The sequence below is a fragment of the Carettochelys insculpta genome, chromosome 2 (assembly GCF_033958435.1).
Source record: "Carettochelys insculpta isolate YL-2023 chromosome 2, ASM3395843v1, whole genome shotgun sequence".
Taxonomy (NCBI): domain Eukaryota; kingdom Metazoa; phylum Chordata; order Testudines; family Carettochelyidae; genus Carettochelys; species Carettochelys insculpta.
Genome location: NC_134138.1, coordinates 264,120,037 through 264,139,463, shown reverse-complemented (window position 1 = coordinate 264,139,463; position 19,427 = coordinate 264,120,037). Strand labels below are relative to the sequence as shown.

The following is a 19,427-nucleotide window of genomic DNA, read 5'->3' as shown; positions in this document are numbered from 1 at the left end:
CAGGGTCGAACAGTCTTTGAGTCATTGCCGAGCCCAGGGTCAATTTGCTTTCCTCTGGTTAAGAAAGGGTATTGCAGCATTCACGGACATTATTGTGTGTTATTTACTGATTCAAAGATGGAGGAACAAAACGGAGTATGTACTTATACTGTGTTCCTGTTGAGCCTCACCAAGCAGCCTGTCTACAACTGACCAAGGTGTCCTCATTAATGGTTGTTCTATGTTTAGCCATTGTTGAGAGCAGGTGCCCCTACCTTAATCAAGACTTGGTAGCCATGGCAACAACACAGAGCATCTGGATGGACGCAGTTTGCCAAACATTTTAACAAGGTGTGAGATGAATATAACACATCACCCTTAGGTGAATTAACTTATCTTTCCTTTCCAGTATAGATTAAAAAGTATTCACAGAGGCTCCATGACCATAAATGCTAGACCTTGCGTTGGTTAGAGCCCCATTAACACAGATTACACTGCTAATCTTGTTTTCTTTTAAATTATATTTTGCAGGTATATAAGCATTCTTATACGGCATATTATGTCCTCAGCAAAATACCTTTTGGGTAAGTCATAATTCCATCTTCATTTTAAAACACAGCCGTTTAAAATTCTATCACACAATACGAGATACAACTAATGGTTTACCTATAACAATCCTGTGTCACAGTCTAGCATTTAGTTGCAGCTCCCACTCAATTGTGTGTTGTACATCTGAACACAGAACCTGAAAGAAACAAGAGGAGTCCACTTGCTGAGAGGTCCCAGTTTTCATGGGTGTTGACAGGAAAGTAGTATATACAACTAAAGACAGGGAAGTGAATGTCACTGTGTGTTTCCTGAAGGTTACACTGGCTACTAGTCACATGCAAATTTTCACTCACCAGAAAAAATGGGGAGACACTACAACAGAGCTGTACTTTGTGGTTGTTACTAGTTTAAGTGCTTTATTGAATCAGCATCTTGTGACCAGTTAAGCATGTATATACATTTTTGTAGGATAGGTGTCTAGCTGAACAAAATGGAAGGAGGATAAGAGATCTTTGAATCATGGGGTTGGAAGAAACCTTGGGAAGTCATTGAATCTGAGAGCAGGGACAACCCCAATTAAATGACCCCAGCCAGTGTTTTGTTGAGCTAGGACTTAAAAACCTCTAGCGACGGAGGTTCCACCACCTGACTAGGTAACCCATTCCAGTATTTCACCACCCTCCTAGTGAAATACGTGTTTCTAATGTCCATCTTAGACTTCTCACAGTGCATCTTAAGACCTTTGCTCCTTGTTCTATCAGTCACCACTGAGAATAGCCCCTTTAAAAACTCCCTGCCCTACTTTCAGGTGGTTGAAGGCTACTGTCAAATCCACCTCACTCTGCCTTTCCATAGACTGACTAAGCCCAAATCCCTCATCAGAGTTCCCTAATGATTTTGTTTCCCTCTGCTGGACTCTTTCCAGTGCATCCACATCCTTTCTGTAACAGAAGGTTCAGAAGAAGATGCAGTACTCTAGATTTGGTCTCACGTGTGCTTAATAAAGGGAAATAAAATTATTAGGGGTTTGGAACAGGTCCCAAATGGGGAGGAATTTAAAGAGACTAGGACTCTTCAGCTTAGAGAAGAGGAGAGTAAGGGGGGATATGATAGGGGTATATAAAATCATGAGTGGCATGGAGAAAGTGAACAAGGAAAATTTATTTACTTGCTCTCATAATATCAAAACTAGAGGACACCAAATGAAATTAACAGGCAGCAGGTTTAAAATAAATAGAAGGAAATTCTTTTTCACACAGCACGTAGCCAACCTGTGGAACTATTTGCCAGAGGAGGCTGCGAAGGCTAGGACTGCAACAGGGTTTATAAAAGAGCTAGATAAATTTGTGGAGGTTAGGTCTATTAATGGCCAGGATGGGTAAGGAATTGTGTCCCTAGCCTCTGTTGGTCAGAAGCTGGAAATGGATGGCGGGAGAGAGATCGATACCTTTTTGGTCCATTCCCTCTGGGGCACCTGGTATTGGCCACTGTTGGCAGACAGGATACTGGGCTGGATGGACCTTTGGTCTGATCCATGGCCATTCTTAATCACATCCCTAGTTCAGTTGGCAATGCTCCTACTATGCCATTAGCCTTATTGGCTACAAGGGCACATTGTTAACTCGTATCCAGATTCTCATCCACGGTAATGCTCACGTCCATTTCTGCCAAACTGTTGCTTAGGCAGTTGGTCTCCAGAGTGTAGCAGTGCTTCAGATTCCTCTGTCACAAGTGCAAAATACTGCACTTGTCCTTGTTGAACTTCATCAGATTTATTTTGGCCCAATGCTTCAATTTGTCTCATTCACTCTGCACTCTATCCCTTATATGTCTTTTGGGAAAGTGGTAGCTTGCAATATTCTAGATTACCTTTCTCCAAGTGAAGCACCGCTAAAGTCAGTAACTCTTCGATAAATATGTTATCACTGACCATTAGGAAGGAGGTATCACAATATGGCCTAAAAATTGGTTTTACATTTTTTCAATACATTTATTTCTACTATATTTGTGTATATAACAGGAAAACAGAAATACAAAGTATTTATAATTATCTCTGGGAAAGCAATTATTAATATCACACTTTATATAAAAATTCAAGTATGGAAAAATGCAGTCACTTCAGCAAATCATTTTGAAGTTAGATATTGCTATGCTCGGCATCACAATGCCTACATGACAAAGTGGGTCTTTGTCCATTCAAGCTTCTGCTCCAAAATATCTGTTAGTCTATAAGGTGCTACAGGACTTCTTGTTTGTGAAGATACAGACTAACTTGGCTACCTCTCTGATATATGATTTAAGAGCTTAAACATAATTTTCAAGGAAATTTAAATACTTAGTTGTCTAAATTCCTTTGACTGTCAATACAGTTTAGACACTGTATTAATGAATCCCTTTGGAAAATGAGATTTAGTCTCCGAAATCAGTTAGCTGTTGTGATACTGAGTTCAGCAACATCTAAATACCTTTAAAAATCTGGGCCTCAGCTTTCCTATTAAAGGCCTTTCTGATTTGGAATTTGGCAGTGAAGACCCTTACTTAAGAGCATGATTTAGACCTCAGGCACATTTCTTTGAAACGTTGGTAATGTGCAGGTATTGTGTCAAGAAGATATTTTGGTGTATTCCCCAACTTAGTTAAAAAAGAATTCACAATGAGAATTTCTTTCAGCGGTGTCAAGTTAATAGCAAGGAAACATTCTTATCCTTTATATACAGAAATTTTGTGTTCTGCACATACTATTGAATATATATATATATATATATAGAGAGAGAGAGAGAGAGAGAGAGAGAATGTGCTGAATACAAAATTTCTATAAATAAAGGATAATAATGTTTCCTAGTTGTTAATTTGACACCACTGAAAGAAATTCTCATTGTGAACTCTTCTTTAACTAAGTGGGGGAGTATACCAAAATATCTTCTTGACACAATATGCGCAGTACCACGTTTCAAAGAAATGTGCCTGAGGTCTAAATCATGCTCTTACATAAGGGTCTTCATTGGCAAAATAAAATGTTATATAATGTTCAAAATGTTAGAAACTCTCCTAAACCAACAATTTAGGAATCCAGTCTGTTCTCCTACTACTGCAGAATCATTCAGCATCCATCGCACCAAATTTATGTTGCATATTGAGTTTTTATTTTGTTCTGAAAAGGAACCAAGCTGATGGGTGAATACTTTCAATTTTATTTATTCATTCAGTGCAAAGTGAAGATTCTGAAAGGAATACAGTGCCAGCAGACACTGAGTTACAGCAGAAGCCAGTTGGTTTTTCGCACAGTATGATGTGTTGGTGGGATAGGAAGATATTTTAATGGAGAGATTAGGTATGATTGCTCTGTTTGTCATGATGAAATGTTGATTACATAGTACAATTGGGTTGTGTAAGTATGTGTAGATCTTGCAAGGTTATATTTTGTATCTGTATTGTAGAGGAACTAGCAAGTTGTTGGGTATTTTTTCCACCAGCTCTTGTAAACACTGTGAGTGCCTTGACAGCAATTAAACTTCCAATAACCACCCAGCAGCTATAGTACCAATCGGCAAACCAATTAGTGTTACTAAACTTAAGTAAACAAGTTGAGGTAACCATTTACCTCACCTGGGAGTCAGTAAAAATGACAAATCTCCTGAAAGCTTCTCAGCCCCAAATCCTGCCCAAGAACAGCCTCATGTCCTTCCCTCAAAGCCTAGTCATGTACAGTGGACCCTCACATCTTCTGCAGAAAGGGATGGCCTGTATACCCTGTTAGCGTGCTGCTAAGTGGGGGCTTGGGGTCTGATTTCAAGGGCCACAGCTTGAGCATATGTAGCTGCATGAGCTGTGACTCCAGCCTGTCTCAGTCATTCTGTTTCTAAATGTGATTTCTATTGAACTTACATCCCAGGGGCTGGGCCAATGTAAGTTTCCCTGAACTGTCTCAGCTACCTTCCTTGCCCTCAGCTTTGACCTTTTATATTGAGAGGAGTAGATAGGCTCGGCCACATGGTAGAGGTAACTAAATTTGTCTATCATCCTGTTTGCTCGTTTAGCCCTTGCTGCCTCTGCTGTGTCTTACTAATAAGGGAACCAATTAGTGTCACCACTTTTAAAGAGCCTGACATTAATTCAATTCTCTCCACAAATTGCCTTTTTAAGGGGCGAAATCATTGATTTTCTTTTGGTGGTTTCCTGACTACTTTGGTTATGTTTGTAACAGAGTTGGACTCAACCCACAAAGGCTTGGCTTTAGATTTTAACTCTTCCCTAAGTTCTGTGGGGAACTTGACTTGGGTCCACCTCTAGTTTGTACAATTCAAGCGAAGACCCAGACAAATACTGTGCAAAATTTCCCAATCTATAGCCCTTGATCCTATCTATGACTTTGAGGAAGTTAAGCAAACAGTATGTGTGAATGAGAGAAGCAAGTTTGGGTCTCTGATGCAGAGTGATAAATGATAGAAGAAATAAGCCCTGTAGTATCTTATTTAAAACAATACGCTGAAGTGGAAGGAAAAATAATTCCTGAAGAGTTTTAAACCCTCTCTTTTCCCTCCCATTATCTCAGCTTTCTGTCTTCTTGTAGATTCAAGATAAAAATCTCTCATAGATTTTGCCAAATTTCCCTTCAAATTTCTGTGGCCCACTGATGTTAAGAAGGTTTATTAGTTTTTCTATGAAGGGACTGATTTATGGTCTACAATTTCTCTCAGTTTCAAGAAGGAAGGTGATTTTGTTTTTAAGGGTGCCCAACAAAGCTAGAAACTGGGCATCCACTATCTGTCCCTGTTTTCCTTCTACAGTGAGAGCAGTGAAGCTCATACTTACATTGGGTGCCACCTAGTGGATTTGTTACTCTTGTAAAGTTTAGCAGGTGTTTTACCATGCACAGCTTTGTAACCCGTATTTGTTTTCCTCTTATTGGTTCAGTCAGGACACCTGATGGCAATGACTTATTCTTTGCAGTTTTAAAATATTTTTGCAAAGCTCCTAGTGCAACATTATCACCTCATTTGCCATGCTGTCACTAGCAACCTGTTTGTTTATTTTTTGTGGGCAGTAGCGCTTATAAGCGCCATTCCTGGACCAGTTGCCCATTGTGAATGGTGCTGTAGAAACACAGAATATAAGGGCAATCATATCTGTTAATTTCTGGTTGTTCTTTTGTTTCCTAAAGCAAGCGTGAATTCTGCTTTGTAGAGTTGTTCATTGCAACTGATCCTTGCTAGCCCCATAGACTATGTCAACATGGCAAAGTTATTTCATGATACCATGCTATCCAGGTATTTTGAGTTTATTTCAAGTTTAGAGTGCTGTGTACATGTAGCCCTACTGTCCAGCCCATAGACACGTTTTCCACTGAGTTCGGAGAAATGTATGATTTGGGTAGGGCCTGCAGGATAAGCACCATATTTTTCAGACAGATTGAAAAAATGTCTACCCACTTGACTCTTCCCTTTGAGAATCATGTGTCAATTTTTTTACTGAATACATGATATGACTCCTTGGCTGTGTCTACACTAGCCAAAAACTTCAAAATGGCCGTGCAAATGGCCATTTTGAAGTTTACTAACGAAGCACTGAAGTACATATTCAGCGCCTCATTAGCATGCAGGCAACCGCAGCACTTCAAAATTGATGTGGCTCGCCGCCATGCAGCTCATCCAGACGGGGCTCCTTTTCAAAAGGACCCCAGCTACTTTGAAGTCCCCTTATTCCTATGAGCAGATAGGAATAAAGGGACTTCGAAGTAGCCGGGGTCCTTTCGAAAAGGAGCCCCGTCGGGGCGAGGCGCGGGACGGCGAGCTGCGTCAATTTCGAAGTGCTGCAGCCGCCCGCATGCTAATGAGGCGCTGAAATATGTATTTCAGCGCTTCATTATTAAGCTTCAAAATGGTCATTTGCATGGCAATTTCAAAGTTTTTGGCTAGTGTAGACATAGCCCTTATGTCTTGTTAGGTTCTACTACATGTTATCCATATTCTTGCTGTGTGGTGCCTGTTACTGGATTTATATTATTTAATAAATCAATACAATGTTTAGTGGACTGTAGGGTTTTGTTTTGTTTTTTGTCTTTTTTTTTGTCCTTTCCACTGGGGCTCTCTAAAGGGACTTTGTGGTTAATAATAGTAATGAGCTCTTATCTAATGCTTTTCATCCATAGTTCTCAAAGCAATTTGCAAGGGTCGGTATGATTAACTCCAGATGGGGAAACTGAGAAGGAGCTGACTTGCATAAGGTCCCCAGCAAGTCAGTTCCAGAACTAAGTCTAGAACCCAGGCATCCTGTGTGCCTTTTATTCCATGAATGCTTACTACAGGTTGAACATCTCTAATCCGCACTCTCGTCCGACAACATCCATAATCCAGCATGATATTAGGTGTTCAGATGGCCACTTATCATGGTGTGGCCAAATTTCCCTGGTCCCATAAAGTTTGTTTCCAGTCACCAGTCCTTGCTCTCAGGGTTCTGTGCTGTTATTTATCTGTAATTTACCCCATATGTCTTTTTTAAGAGCCCAGTAAGCAGTGGAAGTGTTGGTAATGCTGCTAGACAATATTGACTTCCCAGGGTCCAGCAAATTCTCTAATCCAGCACCAGTCAAGTCCTGAGGGTGCTGGATGAGAGAAGTTCAACCTGTACAATGACTCTAAAGGGACTGAATACTGGTGGCTGTTGAAAACAGCATGCAAATGTACAAGGACCACAGATTTATTCTGGTGGGGCAACACCTGTGGAAGAGATATCATCTGACTCTTCCTTTATCAGGTATCCATATATACTGCCTTCACCATGGCCTAAAAAGGGACAATTTTTCCTTTTTTGTTTTTGTTTGAAAACTCCTAGCTGCATCTACACTACAGAATTTTGTTGACAAAACTGGGGTTTTGTCAACAAAACTCATGGAATGTCCACACTACAAATGTGTTCTGTTGAGAAACAGTTGACAGAATGTAGCAGTTTCCTTGGGAGAGTTAAGTCACTCACTTGTGAGGCATAAGGCCTCTGTCAACAGATCCTGTCAACAAAAAATAGTGTAGACACTCCGCAGGGCCCTCTGTCAACAGAGAGGGCTTCCAGTTCGTCAGGCAGTCCTGTTTGCAGAGCTTCTGGTTGGCTGTTCTGTCAACAGAGGGCTGGGCAGTCTGGCCACTCTCTGTCAAAAGGGGGAGCCTATATTAGATGTGGATGTGTTCTGCCGACAGAGGTTCTGTCGGGAAATATGTCCCAACAGCATATTCTGTCGACAAAACTTCATTGCGTAGACCCAGCCCCAGAGAAAAACTTAGCATAAAAATTGCAATCTAATGGACTTCCTGCTGTGTGTTTGTTTCTGAGATGACTGCTGCCCTTTAATGGTATTGGTAGGAAAAAAATTTTACTGACTGTCAAACTGGACCCCTCCCACAATTTGTGAGAATAACTCCCTGCTCCTCACCAGAAAAAACAAACAAACCCAACGTCAGATCAACTTGTAATGTGCTTGTCAGGCTCAGGTAGGAAGTGATTTAGTAGTGATTACGTTTTATGTGTAGAGGAGGGAATTTGCACAGGACCTTCTGAGTACGATCTACACTTCTTTGCCAGATTGATGCTGTGTAACAAGAGGCCGCTGGCAGATGTATCCAAGGAGCGGTCTTAGAGCACAGTTATTATCTTCCCAGCCACACTGCAGAACTTCAGTCAATATTCCACATTCATCCCCCACACAGAACTCTGTGTGTGGACTAACTGCATAATCTGCAGCAGAGTTCTCCACCCTGGGTAAGAAATAGAATAATTTTTGTCCTTTGTGCATCAGGAATCAGTTTTCAATGAACTGCATGTAGATTTCACTGATCAGCCCCATTAATATTCAGATGCATTCCGTCTCTTACACCGGCTATTGATGGTAAACAGAATAACATAAAATAAAAAAAGCCAAATCAGACTCTGTGTATAGACAGATGGTTGTCACAAACACGCAGAAGTCTCATTATGAAGTAGTAGAGGCTGAAATCTTTCCTGTTGGAGGACAGCAAGATTTTATCATAACACATACTATATGTGACAGAAGGAAGAAATTGTTTAATATTTAGTCTCAAGGCTAAAAGAAATAAAAGTACTAGGAGTAAAGAGAATTGAGTTCAATTCCTGGCTCTGCCATAAGACTTTTGATTTCATCTCTTCCTTTCTGAATCCTGCACAATGGCCCATCTCTGTTATTTGAACACTGTCGTAAGTCAAATAGCTTCCCCATGCCTCGGATTCCCCAGCTCTTAAAACAGGAATGATCATTCTGTTTATCTACATACAGAGGTGTTGTGAGATTTTATTCATTAATGTTGATAAAGTGCTTTGAGATGTTGGGATGGCAAATGCTGCAGAAGTGCTTAGTATGGGATGAACCTTTCTAACCTGGAACTCTCTGCTCCAGAAACATAGTAATCTAGCATGATTTTAGTTAGCCAGACAACCACTTATCCTGGGTATGGCCATGTTTCCCACAATCCCATAAAGTTTGTTTACAGTCACCAGTCCTGGCTCTCAGTGCTCTGTGCTGTTCTTTAGCTCTAATTTATCCCTAAGGCTATGGCTGTGCTGCAGCCTTCTGTCCGGAGCATGGAGGTCTCCCGACAGACGTCTGTCACTCCTGGAGCATTCTTTGGTCATCCTCATTCCATGAGAAAGAAGGGATGTGTTGGCAGAGAGGGTTCTCCCAACAGTCAGCCCCATCTGGATGGACCAAATGTTGAGAAAGCCTCTCTCTCTTTCAGCAGGAGATACGCAAATTGTGCGACATATTTTTGTATCTTTTGCCAACAGTTCCAGGCAATCTAGCCTAAGTGCCTTCTATGAGCCCAGTAAGCAGTGGAGATGTTGGCAATTTTGCTAGACAATGCTGACCTCCTTCAGTCTGGCAAATTCTCTCGCTTGGCACCAGTCAGGTCCCAAGGCTGTCACACTAGAGAGTTTCAACCTGTATTATTACTGTATCTATTTTCAGGATTTAACTAGATGAAATGAATGATTTCTGTCTCTGTCACTTACCTACTCATTGAAGCTATATAGCTCCTCGTACAACTCTGTGTAAAACATTATTGACATGATGTATATTAAACAAATATGGAACAAACATCTCTCATAGAAAATTCTATGCTCCCCTATCGTTGCTATTTTCCTTTCTTCCTCCACTTGCCTATTTGTTGCTGCCATAATTTCTGTTGCATGTAGTGTTATAGCCTGGCCTGAAAAAGAGCTCTATGTAACCTTGAAAAACACACACACACACACCAACAAGTTGGTCAAATAAAAGATATCTTTTTTGTTTTTGTTTCAATCTAATGTGCACGGTGAGCACAAGGACCTTTGTCAACCAAGTTCCTGGCATGCTGGTGTCTCTCTGTAAGGCTACATCTACACGAGCCCCAAACTTCGAAATGGCCACGCAAATGGCCATTTCGAAGTTTACTAATGAAGCGCTGAAATGCATATTCAGCGCTTCATTAGCATGCGGGCGGCAGCGGCACTTCAAAATTGACGCGCCTCGCCTCCGCGCGTCTCATCCAGACAGGGCTCCTTTTCGAAAGGACCCCACCTACTTCGAAGTCCCTTTATATGGGAATAAGGAGCCCTGTCTAGACGAGACGCGCGGAGGCGAGGCGCGTCAATTTCGAAGTGCCGCAGCTGCCCGCATGCTAATGAAGCGCTGAATATGCATTTCAGCGCTTCATTAGCAAACTTCGAAATGGCCATTTGCGTGGCCATTTTGAAGTTTGTGGCTCGTGTAGACACGGCCTATATGACAGCATCCTTGTGTTGTGATAGGGATGTTTTTTATTTTGTTCTTGAGAACAGAAGAATTACCAATGATCTTACCCTTTCAGAGGGTGAGCTCCATGTGATAAGGGTCTGAGCCAAAGCCCAGGAAATCAGTGCAAACCGTTCAGTTAATTTCAGTGGGATTTGCACCAGGCCCTGGTGGAGATGTTGTCAGGGCAATGAACTTGTTCGTATTTTAAATTGAGTTGAACCTTTAACTCTTCAAGCCATTGCACATTATTACAAGGGCACTTATGCTTGTTTAAAAAAGCCCATTTTGTTTACTTTGGTAAGAAAGTGCCATCTCTTTTATCCAACAGAGCCCACATTTAGGGCACAGTTAGGTAGGAAATCCTCTTCGGCAGATCAGCACCCCATCATTTCCTCAGGGGCATTCCCCTCCATCCCAAAGGTAGATTGTTTCCTACCATTTTGAGATTTAAATGTAAAAAGATTTTTTTCCATCTGTATGAAAAGCAAATCCCATCTCACCTGTCTTTTGCCAGGAGCCTTTACAACGTGGGCAGGCAGCTTACAAACAGGTATAATAATAACAACAACAGGAACTGAGTGGGGAATGTGGTATTTAGTCCTGCAGCAATAACTACTGCGGATAAAATACTCTTTAGTAACTGATAGTTAAGAGCAGATCTTAATGGTCAATGGGTAGCAACACAGCACATCATTTTGTCACAAAGGTTTAATAGGTTATTGCCTGTCACCAAACAAAGGTGATTTGTTTTTAAGATGCTAGATGTAAATTTCTCTTGTGCTATAGATCTGACCCAGTGTCCATTAATATGAGTGGAAGGGCTCCCATTCCATTCCAGAATGAAATATGCAAACTTCCAGAATTTCGGACCCAACAAAGCTGCAGACTTGTCCCAGCTTTGCTAAGGTTCCTGTGCCTTTTTGGTGAATCTCCTCCATCTTCCCTCAGGGCTATCAAACTCCCAACCAAACTCCAAGGTTCTGGCCAGCCTGACAGGTACAGGGGCCAATTGCACAGGGGCTCAGTGTTTCAAAGGGGCCTGGAGCTCCTGACCACTGCTGCTACAACTGCAGCAGCATCCTGAGCCCTGTGCTCCATTGAAATATGATGGAAATGCTGCTCATCATGGCTCTGAGGCCTCGGGGGGAGGGCCCAGTGTCGGGCTTCTGGTGGTACTAAGGGCTGATTGCCCTCAGCCCTGCCTCTTCTGCCTAAGGCTCCACCCACTTCTGGGGTGCAGAGCAGGGGGCTCATACACACCTTGCCCCCAAGACCTGTAGTGGCTGTTGGTCCCATTGGGTCAGACCCAAATCTCAGCAGGTTTGGCTGTGTTTCATTCCTTGTTTTTACCCAGCATTTTCCACAGGAGACAAGGACCAATATTAGAAAAAGAACAATGAGGCAAAGAAAAGAGAGAGGCCCTTAGATTACAAAGTTGTCATTCACCACAAAGCAGCTGCCCAAGCATGTGGAAGCTCTCTCAGTTCTGCTTTTTCATCTCACACAACTTAGAAGAGGAGAGAATGCATGGTGTGTGTGTTGGGGCGGGGGGAAGGGAGGGGAGGCCTGGAATGGTTTTATTTCTTTGTCTGGGATTTTCTCCATATTTTTTGGAGGTTGGAGGAGCTGCTTGGTTATTTCTTTGCTGATGTTCAAGATGCTGTGGGATTTCCATGTTACACAGAGGTAAACCAGATGCATTTCCCCAAGTGGGCCATTTGAGTGCTGGCCCCTACCACACAGAAAAGAGACCATAAAAGCATGAGCTTTGGTTACTCTTTGAAGCAATGCACACTGTAGGTTCATAAAGTTAGTAGTTCAGCCCATTTAAAATCCATGTGGATTATTGTTTAATTGTGGAAGATACTGATTTATGGAGAGGCATTGCAAAGCATAAACAAAAGCTCTTTAAAAAAATTGCAACCTCAGGGCCCAGTCCTGCAAGGTGCTGAGCACCTCCCTGCTCCTGTGGTTTCAGTGGGGAGTAAGGATGCCATGCACTCCACAAGCTGTGCCACGATGCATGCATTTATTTTAGTGTAGCTCATGGGCTCTGGTTCCTTCCTTTCACCCCCCAGCCACATGGTTGCATTTCCAGCATGCTCCTGGGGATTCTTCTGGATGCTGCTGGAAGCAGATTTCCTGTGGGGGAAAAAATACGATCCCTAGCTGATGAGACACTTAGAAACTGAAAGTGGGGAATGATACATGTCTACACCAGTTTTTCCTTCTCCCATTGCACCATTTAGCACAAAACTTGGCCTCACAGAACACCCACCATGGAGGAATGGAAGCTGGAAGGGAACAATGGTAGAACACTAGAATTGGAAGGGAGCTGAAGCAGTCATCAAGGCCAGTCCCCTAGCCTCATGGCAGGACCATGCATCATCTATATCACCTCTGTTAGATATTTATGGGACATACAGGGGAGTGACCTTCTCCCCCATCATATATATGAGGCCTCCAGGAGAAGAGGTGGTGGCTGTAGGGGGAAACAGGCGTCACATCTTGTAGGGCTATCGGGGGATCACAAGCAATGGTATCTGACAGAAGCAGTGCATGTTGTATCACAGTGAGGTGGAGGGTTGGGGAACCATATCCCTGTGTACGCCAATCCCTGAGGCTGGGGGTGGGCCATGCTGCCCAGGGGGCAGTGGGCTGGGAGCTCAGCCTGTACTGCCAGGCCAGGCCATGGTGGGGAAGTTGGTGTTACACAAGAGGCCCGAGTTGCTGGACAGGAAGAGGTGCAGTGAGCGGATGCTGGAGAACCCTGACTTTGACCTGCCGCCTAGCCACAGGCTACAGTCTGCCAGCCCTGAGCAGGCTGTGCCTCACAGGCTGCCTGAGAGGGACACCATGAGTCAGGTGCAAGCCCTGCATGATTGTATCTGTGTCTGCTACTCTGCCTGTAAAAACAAAACAAAAAAACCTGAAGATGCCCACAGATTTGCAGGGCTCTAAATATAAGGCGACAGATTAAATCAAACAGGCCCAAGAGAATCAATTTCTTCCCAGCATTGAAGGTCTGATCCTGTTTCCAGTGAATTTGAAGTGTGAGGAGGGAACACTCACAAGCTTGGGTGAAAGCAAGATTTGGTCCTTTGTGACAGATTTCGACAATATCTCTTCTGAGATCTTGATGCACAGAATGGCTCTTGGCAGGCATAGCCTTCTTGTGCTGTAATCCCATTGCCGTTTACAAGTCAGTCCAAGGCAGTTGGCTGAGAGTCACTAGGGCAGCAGGTCTCAAGCAGCCTTTCTTCATGGTAGGCAGACATAACCATTTCCAAGAACCATGTAGTGAAGGGAAGAAGTCTGGGGTCGGGGGAGGGAAAAGAACCAAATCATTCTCAGAGCTGCTGCACTAAGGAGTACTTAAGTACTGCAGGAAGGTGTTGGGGTTTCAGTATGTGGTGCTTGTTGGTCTCAGATAGCGACTCAGCTGATTTTAAGGAGATGCAATGCTGAGGTGTGAACATGAGATTTGTTGTTCCTAGGCTCTTCCAGAGATCACTTCTGAAGGTCATGGGACAGGACCCCATTGTTTTGGGTTCTGTACAAACGCAGAACTGAAAGACACTCCATGCCTTAAGGAGCTTTCAATCTAAGACAAGTGGGGGCAGATGGATACAGATATATGGGGGTGTGCAAGTAAACTGTGAGACATTATTGATCAGTGTGACAGGCTGTGATGTCAGTACGCCAGCAGCCTAGCCATCATCACGATATGTGTGTGCATTGTGGCAAAGGAGCTTTCTGAGGAGAGATTGGAAGCTGGAGAATAAAATAACTTCCTGGATCCCCTTGCAAGCATGTGTGGCAGCATGGGGAATGCATGAAAGTGCTTGTCTGAAAAACTAACAAGTGGGCAATGGAGGCTGACAACATGGGTCAATCAGAGGAGGCACATGGGTGCTGTAAATCTACACAGTATCCCACATAGTCCTACTTGCTAACTTTTATAGTCTTCACCTCAGGGGAATCCCTTAAGGGTCTGAGTTTGGTATTGCTACATTGTTGATCCCCAAACTGCCTTATTTGAAATCCTCCTCATTCCACTTAAAGATCCGTCTTCTGCCTCATGGAGCTTCAAGACTAGATGTCTGCAAAAACTTAATGGAGTTAAACCCCAGTCAGAGAAAATTGTTTTTCAGTGGCTCATTTTGTCCCATGGAGGCTTTCACCTCTTCACTGTGCCTTCGTGTGGGCTGGAAGTGATTCCAGCAGTGGAAGCAAAAGTTTTAAGAAATAAATCTCTGTGTCCTCTAAACTTTTGAGGTGTCACACGAGGTGCAGAATAACATCATTATTTTAAAGACATTTTTAAAGCATTTGCTGATGCATACGGTACGTCTATGACCACCAGCGAGCAGATCGTCCCATAAGCAATCGTCTTAGATTTGATTTAGCATGCCTGTTGCTGTCCTCCTCCTGCTGTGTGGTGGCAAAAATCAATTTTAGGTATCAAAATCAATTTTTGACTGCAGCTACTCAATTCTCATAGCTGGATTTGCCAATCTAAAATTGATGTTTTGTTTTCCTCCTTGTGTAAACCAGGCCTTTGAGAAACCTAGACGTTCCAGGCAATGCCTGCACGTCCCCCAGACTGGATTACTGTAACTCCTGGAAATTTTGTGGTCTGCTGAATTTGTAAATCACTTCCAGTGTTTGCAGAATTTTGCAACAGATATCAGCCTGTGCCATGAATATTATATCATTCTCAATGGCCGTGCACTGGCTCCTGCCTATGACAGTTGACTGATTTTAATGTTTTGCCAGGCAGATTTTAGACAGATAGGTTGGTTAGCATCTTACATTCGTGGCTGAATTTGACTGAGCTGCTGATTGTGGGAGGCAAACCTGTATTGTTACCTGGTGCTTTTGTATTGTATGCTCCACATTGTTGAATTCCTTGTCAGGTGGGAAAAATTTAAGAGGTCGCTGGTCATTTTTTAAAACCAAACCGCAGATCTGCTATATATCTGTGATTGAACCTTTAATGAGTTTGATTTGCTTTCACTGCCTGAATCTTCCTTTGATCATTGAAGAGTACTGTCAGGTGCTTCCTTTAAGTGGGGTGTAAAATAAAATGCTTGGTGACTTCCCAAGACCTTTTAAATCGGTTTGGATGTACACCCACGCTCATAAAAAAGAAATTCTGGTGCTGCATTTTCAGATGGTCTAAATTCATGATGAATTGTTCCAGCAGGTCTTTGATTCCCTTCAGTATTTTGTGTTCTTTCTCTCTCTCTCTCTCTCAATCTGTGTATCTCCTGGGAAGTGTTTTCTCTTTCTGACATCTGTCTCTTCACCTCCTTTGTGTACATTGAAGTAAACAAGTCATTTAAGAGTTTAACAGTGTCTTTTCCTTCTGTCAGCAATAACCTTCCCATCTTTTGGAAGATTTGCCTTCTCTCTGAGTTACTGCTTTTGGTTCTCTGTGTGTACTTGGATTCATTTTTGTTTACCTGAATCTTTTCTACAATGTTGTGTGTGTGTGTGTGTGTGTGTGTGTGCGCGCGCATGCGTGTGTGCATGCACACATGCTCCATTTTGCTTTTCTTATCATATATTTTACATGTTTAACTTTATAGTTTTCACAGTCCTTCTGCTTTAACACATCCACCAACCTGTTTCGAACGCTTCGGCTGTCTTGCTAGAAAGATCTAGGAAACATGACCTATGAAGAACGATTGAAGACAGTAGTTTGTTTGGACAGCAGAAGGGAAGACACAGAGAGAGGAATATAGCAGTTTTCAAATACATAAAAGGCTGTTACAAGGAGGAGGGAGAAAAATTGTTCTCCATGATCTTGGAGAACAGGACAAGAAGAACTGAAATTGCAGCAAGGGCAGTTTAGGTTGAACATTAGGAACAATTTGCTGACAGGGTGGTTAAGCACTAGAAAAAATCTACCTAGAGAGGTTGTACATATCCATTAGAGCAAATCAGACAAATACTCATCAGGGATGGTCTATCTCAGAGGTCTGCAACCTGACCCTTTAAGGAATTCTTTGTGTCTCCTGATACTATAATTGCAAAGTTAAAACAAAAAAAAAAAAAAACACCACCCTTCTGATTATTTTTGATAAATGGTGAACCTCTAAAACCCCAAAAATGAACAACTCATATCTAAATAGCAAGTGAAGTGACCTCAAAATGTTGGATAAATCTCCCTTGAATATGTGCAGTGCATTGTGGGGTATGCTACTGTATCTGTGTTTTCTTTTTTTTTATCTGTGTTTACTTTTTTTCCAAAAGTTTTGATTTTGGAAAGGAAAATGGAGACTTGTGACATTCCTGTTGTGAAGTACAACATGCATTTTAAGAAAGAAAACAAATTAATCGTGAAATAAAGTTGGCATAACTAAGGTGGGGTTAGAATGGCTTCAAAAAAGAGCATTTCACACTGAATGAACCCAATCCTTCGCCTTTATATTGAGTTCATCTGGGATCCCTTTTTGTCTCATTTGCAATGAGAAATTCACCAACAAAAAGTTCAACCTTGAGGCTACGTCTACACTGGCACAAATCTTCAAAATGACCAGTCAAAGGGTTAGGGTTAGGGTTAGGGTTAGGGCATGCTGCCAGCCATAGCTCTTCAAAATTGCCATGTTTCACTGCCGCGCGCCACCATCTTGCCTCCCGTTACCCCTTAGAAGTAACTAGCTCCCTCTAAGCTCCTCCTCTAAAATCCCCTCTCAAAACTCCCTCCTGTTAGCAACCACCCTGTTTGCAAGCGCCCCGGTCATTTTGGGGGGGAGGTTGGGGGGGAGCTTAGAGGGAGCTAGTTACCTCTACAGGGGTAAGGGTTGGCAAGATGGCAGTGGCGGCAGCGTTCCCAACTGCTGGCTGGAGCTGAGGGACCCGCTGCCCCCAGGGTGCAGCACGGGCAGCGGGATGCAGGTGGGCTTTGGGGAGTGTGGGGGGCAGGGGGTGAGACCGAGGGGCATCGGTGGTGGGCATGTGGTTTGGGGGCATGTGGTACGGCTGTGCAGATGGCGGTGCCCAAGGAGGCTGGTGGTAGTGCACCCAGCTCAGATTACCTGGGCTTTCAGGCCCAGTCCTGCGATCCCTGCACACGCATCCCACAGCAGCTTCGTGGGGCTGCGTGGGCAGCTGCAGCCAGAAGAAGAGTTGGAAGCTTTGGCAGGGGCCCAGGGCATGGCTGGGCTGTGAGATCGGCACCTTCCTGGAGGACATGGGGCTGCAGCAGCGTACAGCCGGATGCGGAGAGGCCAGGGGAGAGGGTACCTGGGGGCGAAGAGAGCTGATGGGGGGCAGTGTGGTGAGGTGGGGGGACATGGGAATGGATGGGGAGCAAGGGGGCGGGGAGGGAGGATCTGGGGGTGATGGTAGCTGATGGGAGGCAGAAGGGTGGGGAGGAGGGTCCTGGGGAGGTGAGGAGGTTGTCAGGCCACGGGGAGCTTTGGGGACACATGGTGCCAGGGAGGTGCAAGAGGTAGTGGGATCGTTACCCACATTCTCCTTGCCCCACTGCCTTGTGGGTTATCCTGGGAAGGAGCAAGGCTAAGGGAGTAAACCCTGACAGAAAATCCAAAGGGGAGTCCTAAGGCGGTTCTGTGCCAACTTCTGGCATTGACCCGGCAACTCCTGCAGCTGAGCTGGTACCAGACGTAGAGGTTATCCTCTCCTTTGGACAATATCAGTAAAGCCGAGAGGGGGACACTGGCGTCTGGGCAGCCCAGGGTCCCAAAAAAATTGCCCAGGCTCGCGTCTGCAGAGATACTCCAGCATCTCTTCACAGCGTTGAACCAACACGGGAGGTAACAGATATCGGTTATAAGCTCTTGCTCGATTGGCGTAGAGAACAAGCGACAGGGGTTGCCTTCGACGGTGGGAGAGATCATCGCATCTCACTGGACAGTCACTGTCCGCCTCAAGCTGGGCAGCCCCCAGCCAGAAAGGTACTGTCCCGCCACAGTTCACCTGCCTCACTGGGTGCATGAGGCTTAAGGTTCCCAAACCTGACAAGTGACTGAAATTTAAGCACCAGGCAAACCAATAAGAAAATCAACAAGAAAAGGAAACCATCAAAGTTTTAAGCTTGCTTGCTGGAATGTGCGGACCATGCTGACCGGTTTGACTGAAGATCTTCAGGACATCAGCGACACCTGAAAGACCGCCGTCATCAATGAGGAACTGAGGAGGCTCCAAGCTGACATTGCTGCTCTGCAAGAGATGTGACTCGCAGATTCAGGATCTCTAAAGGAAAAGGACTACACCTTTTTCTGGCAGGGTAAAGCCCAAGATGAACCCAGAGAGCATGGTGTTGGCTTTGCCATCAGAAACACCCATCTACAAATAGTGGAATTAGTCATGGGCGAATCAGAAAGACTCCTTCAGGTCATACTTCAAACTCACGCCAGTCCTGTCCACCTGATCAGCACTTACGCTCCAACCCTGTACACCACACCAGAAGTAAAAGGCAAGTTCTATGACATGCTTAGTGCTGCCATAGCGCAAATACCTGCTCGCGAACAACTGTACATTCTGGGTGACTTCAGTGCGAGAGTTGGAGCCAATCATGACTCATGGCCTTCCTGCTTAGGCCACTTCAGTGTGGGAAAAATGAATGAAAACGGACAGCGTCTTCTCAAACTTTGCACGTGCCACAATCTGTGCATCACAAACACATTTTTCCAAACCAAGCCACAGCACAGAGTGTCGTGGAGACACCCACGCTCGAAACACGGGCATCAACTATATGTGGTCATCACTAGAAGTGATAACCTCAAAAACGTCCTTCTAACATGCAGCTATCATAGTGCTGACTGCAATACAGATCACTCACTAGTTTGCTCCAAACTTAAGGTGAGACCCAAGAAGCTGTACCACTCTAAACCAACTGGAAGGCCCCGCATTGATGCCAGAAAGACAGCAAACTCAGAGAGAGCCGAAAAATTCAGAGTGACCCTCGAGGAGAATCTGCGCAGCAGCCCTGGCAGTGCCAATGTGACATCCAGATGGCAGCATCTGAGGGATACAATTTACAACACAGCCTAGTCGGTGTTTGGAAGAAGAGCTAGAAACACAAATTACTGGTTGGAAGCTAACTCCGATGAGATGATTCCAGCCAACGAAAAGAAGTGTGCTGCAC

At 43.9% G+C, this 19,427-nt stretch overlaps 1 protein-coding gene across 2 annotated transcripts in view; it reads left to right on the top strand.

Moving 5' to 3' along the window:
• DPP6 (dipeptidyl peptidase like 6) overlaps positions 1-19,427 on the top strand; it is a 612,774-nt gene that overhangs the window by 418,695 nt on the left and 174,652 nt on the right. For both annotated transcript variants that reach the window (XM_074986299.1, XM_074986298.1), the window contains one exon: positions 511-563. In XM_074986299.1, coding sequence (XP_074842400.1) covers positions 511-563 — 53 coding nt within the window. The remainder of the gene's footprint in view (positions 1-510; positions 564-19,427) is intronic.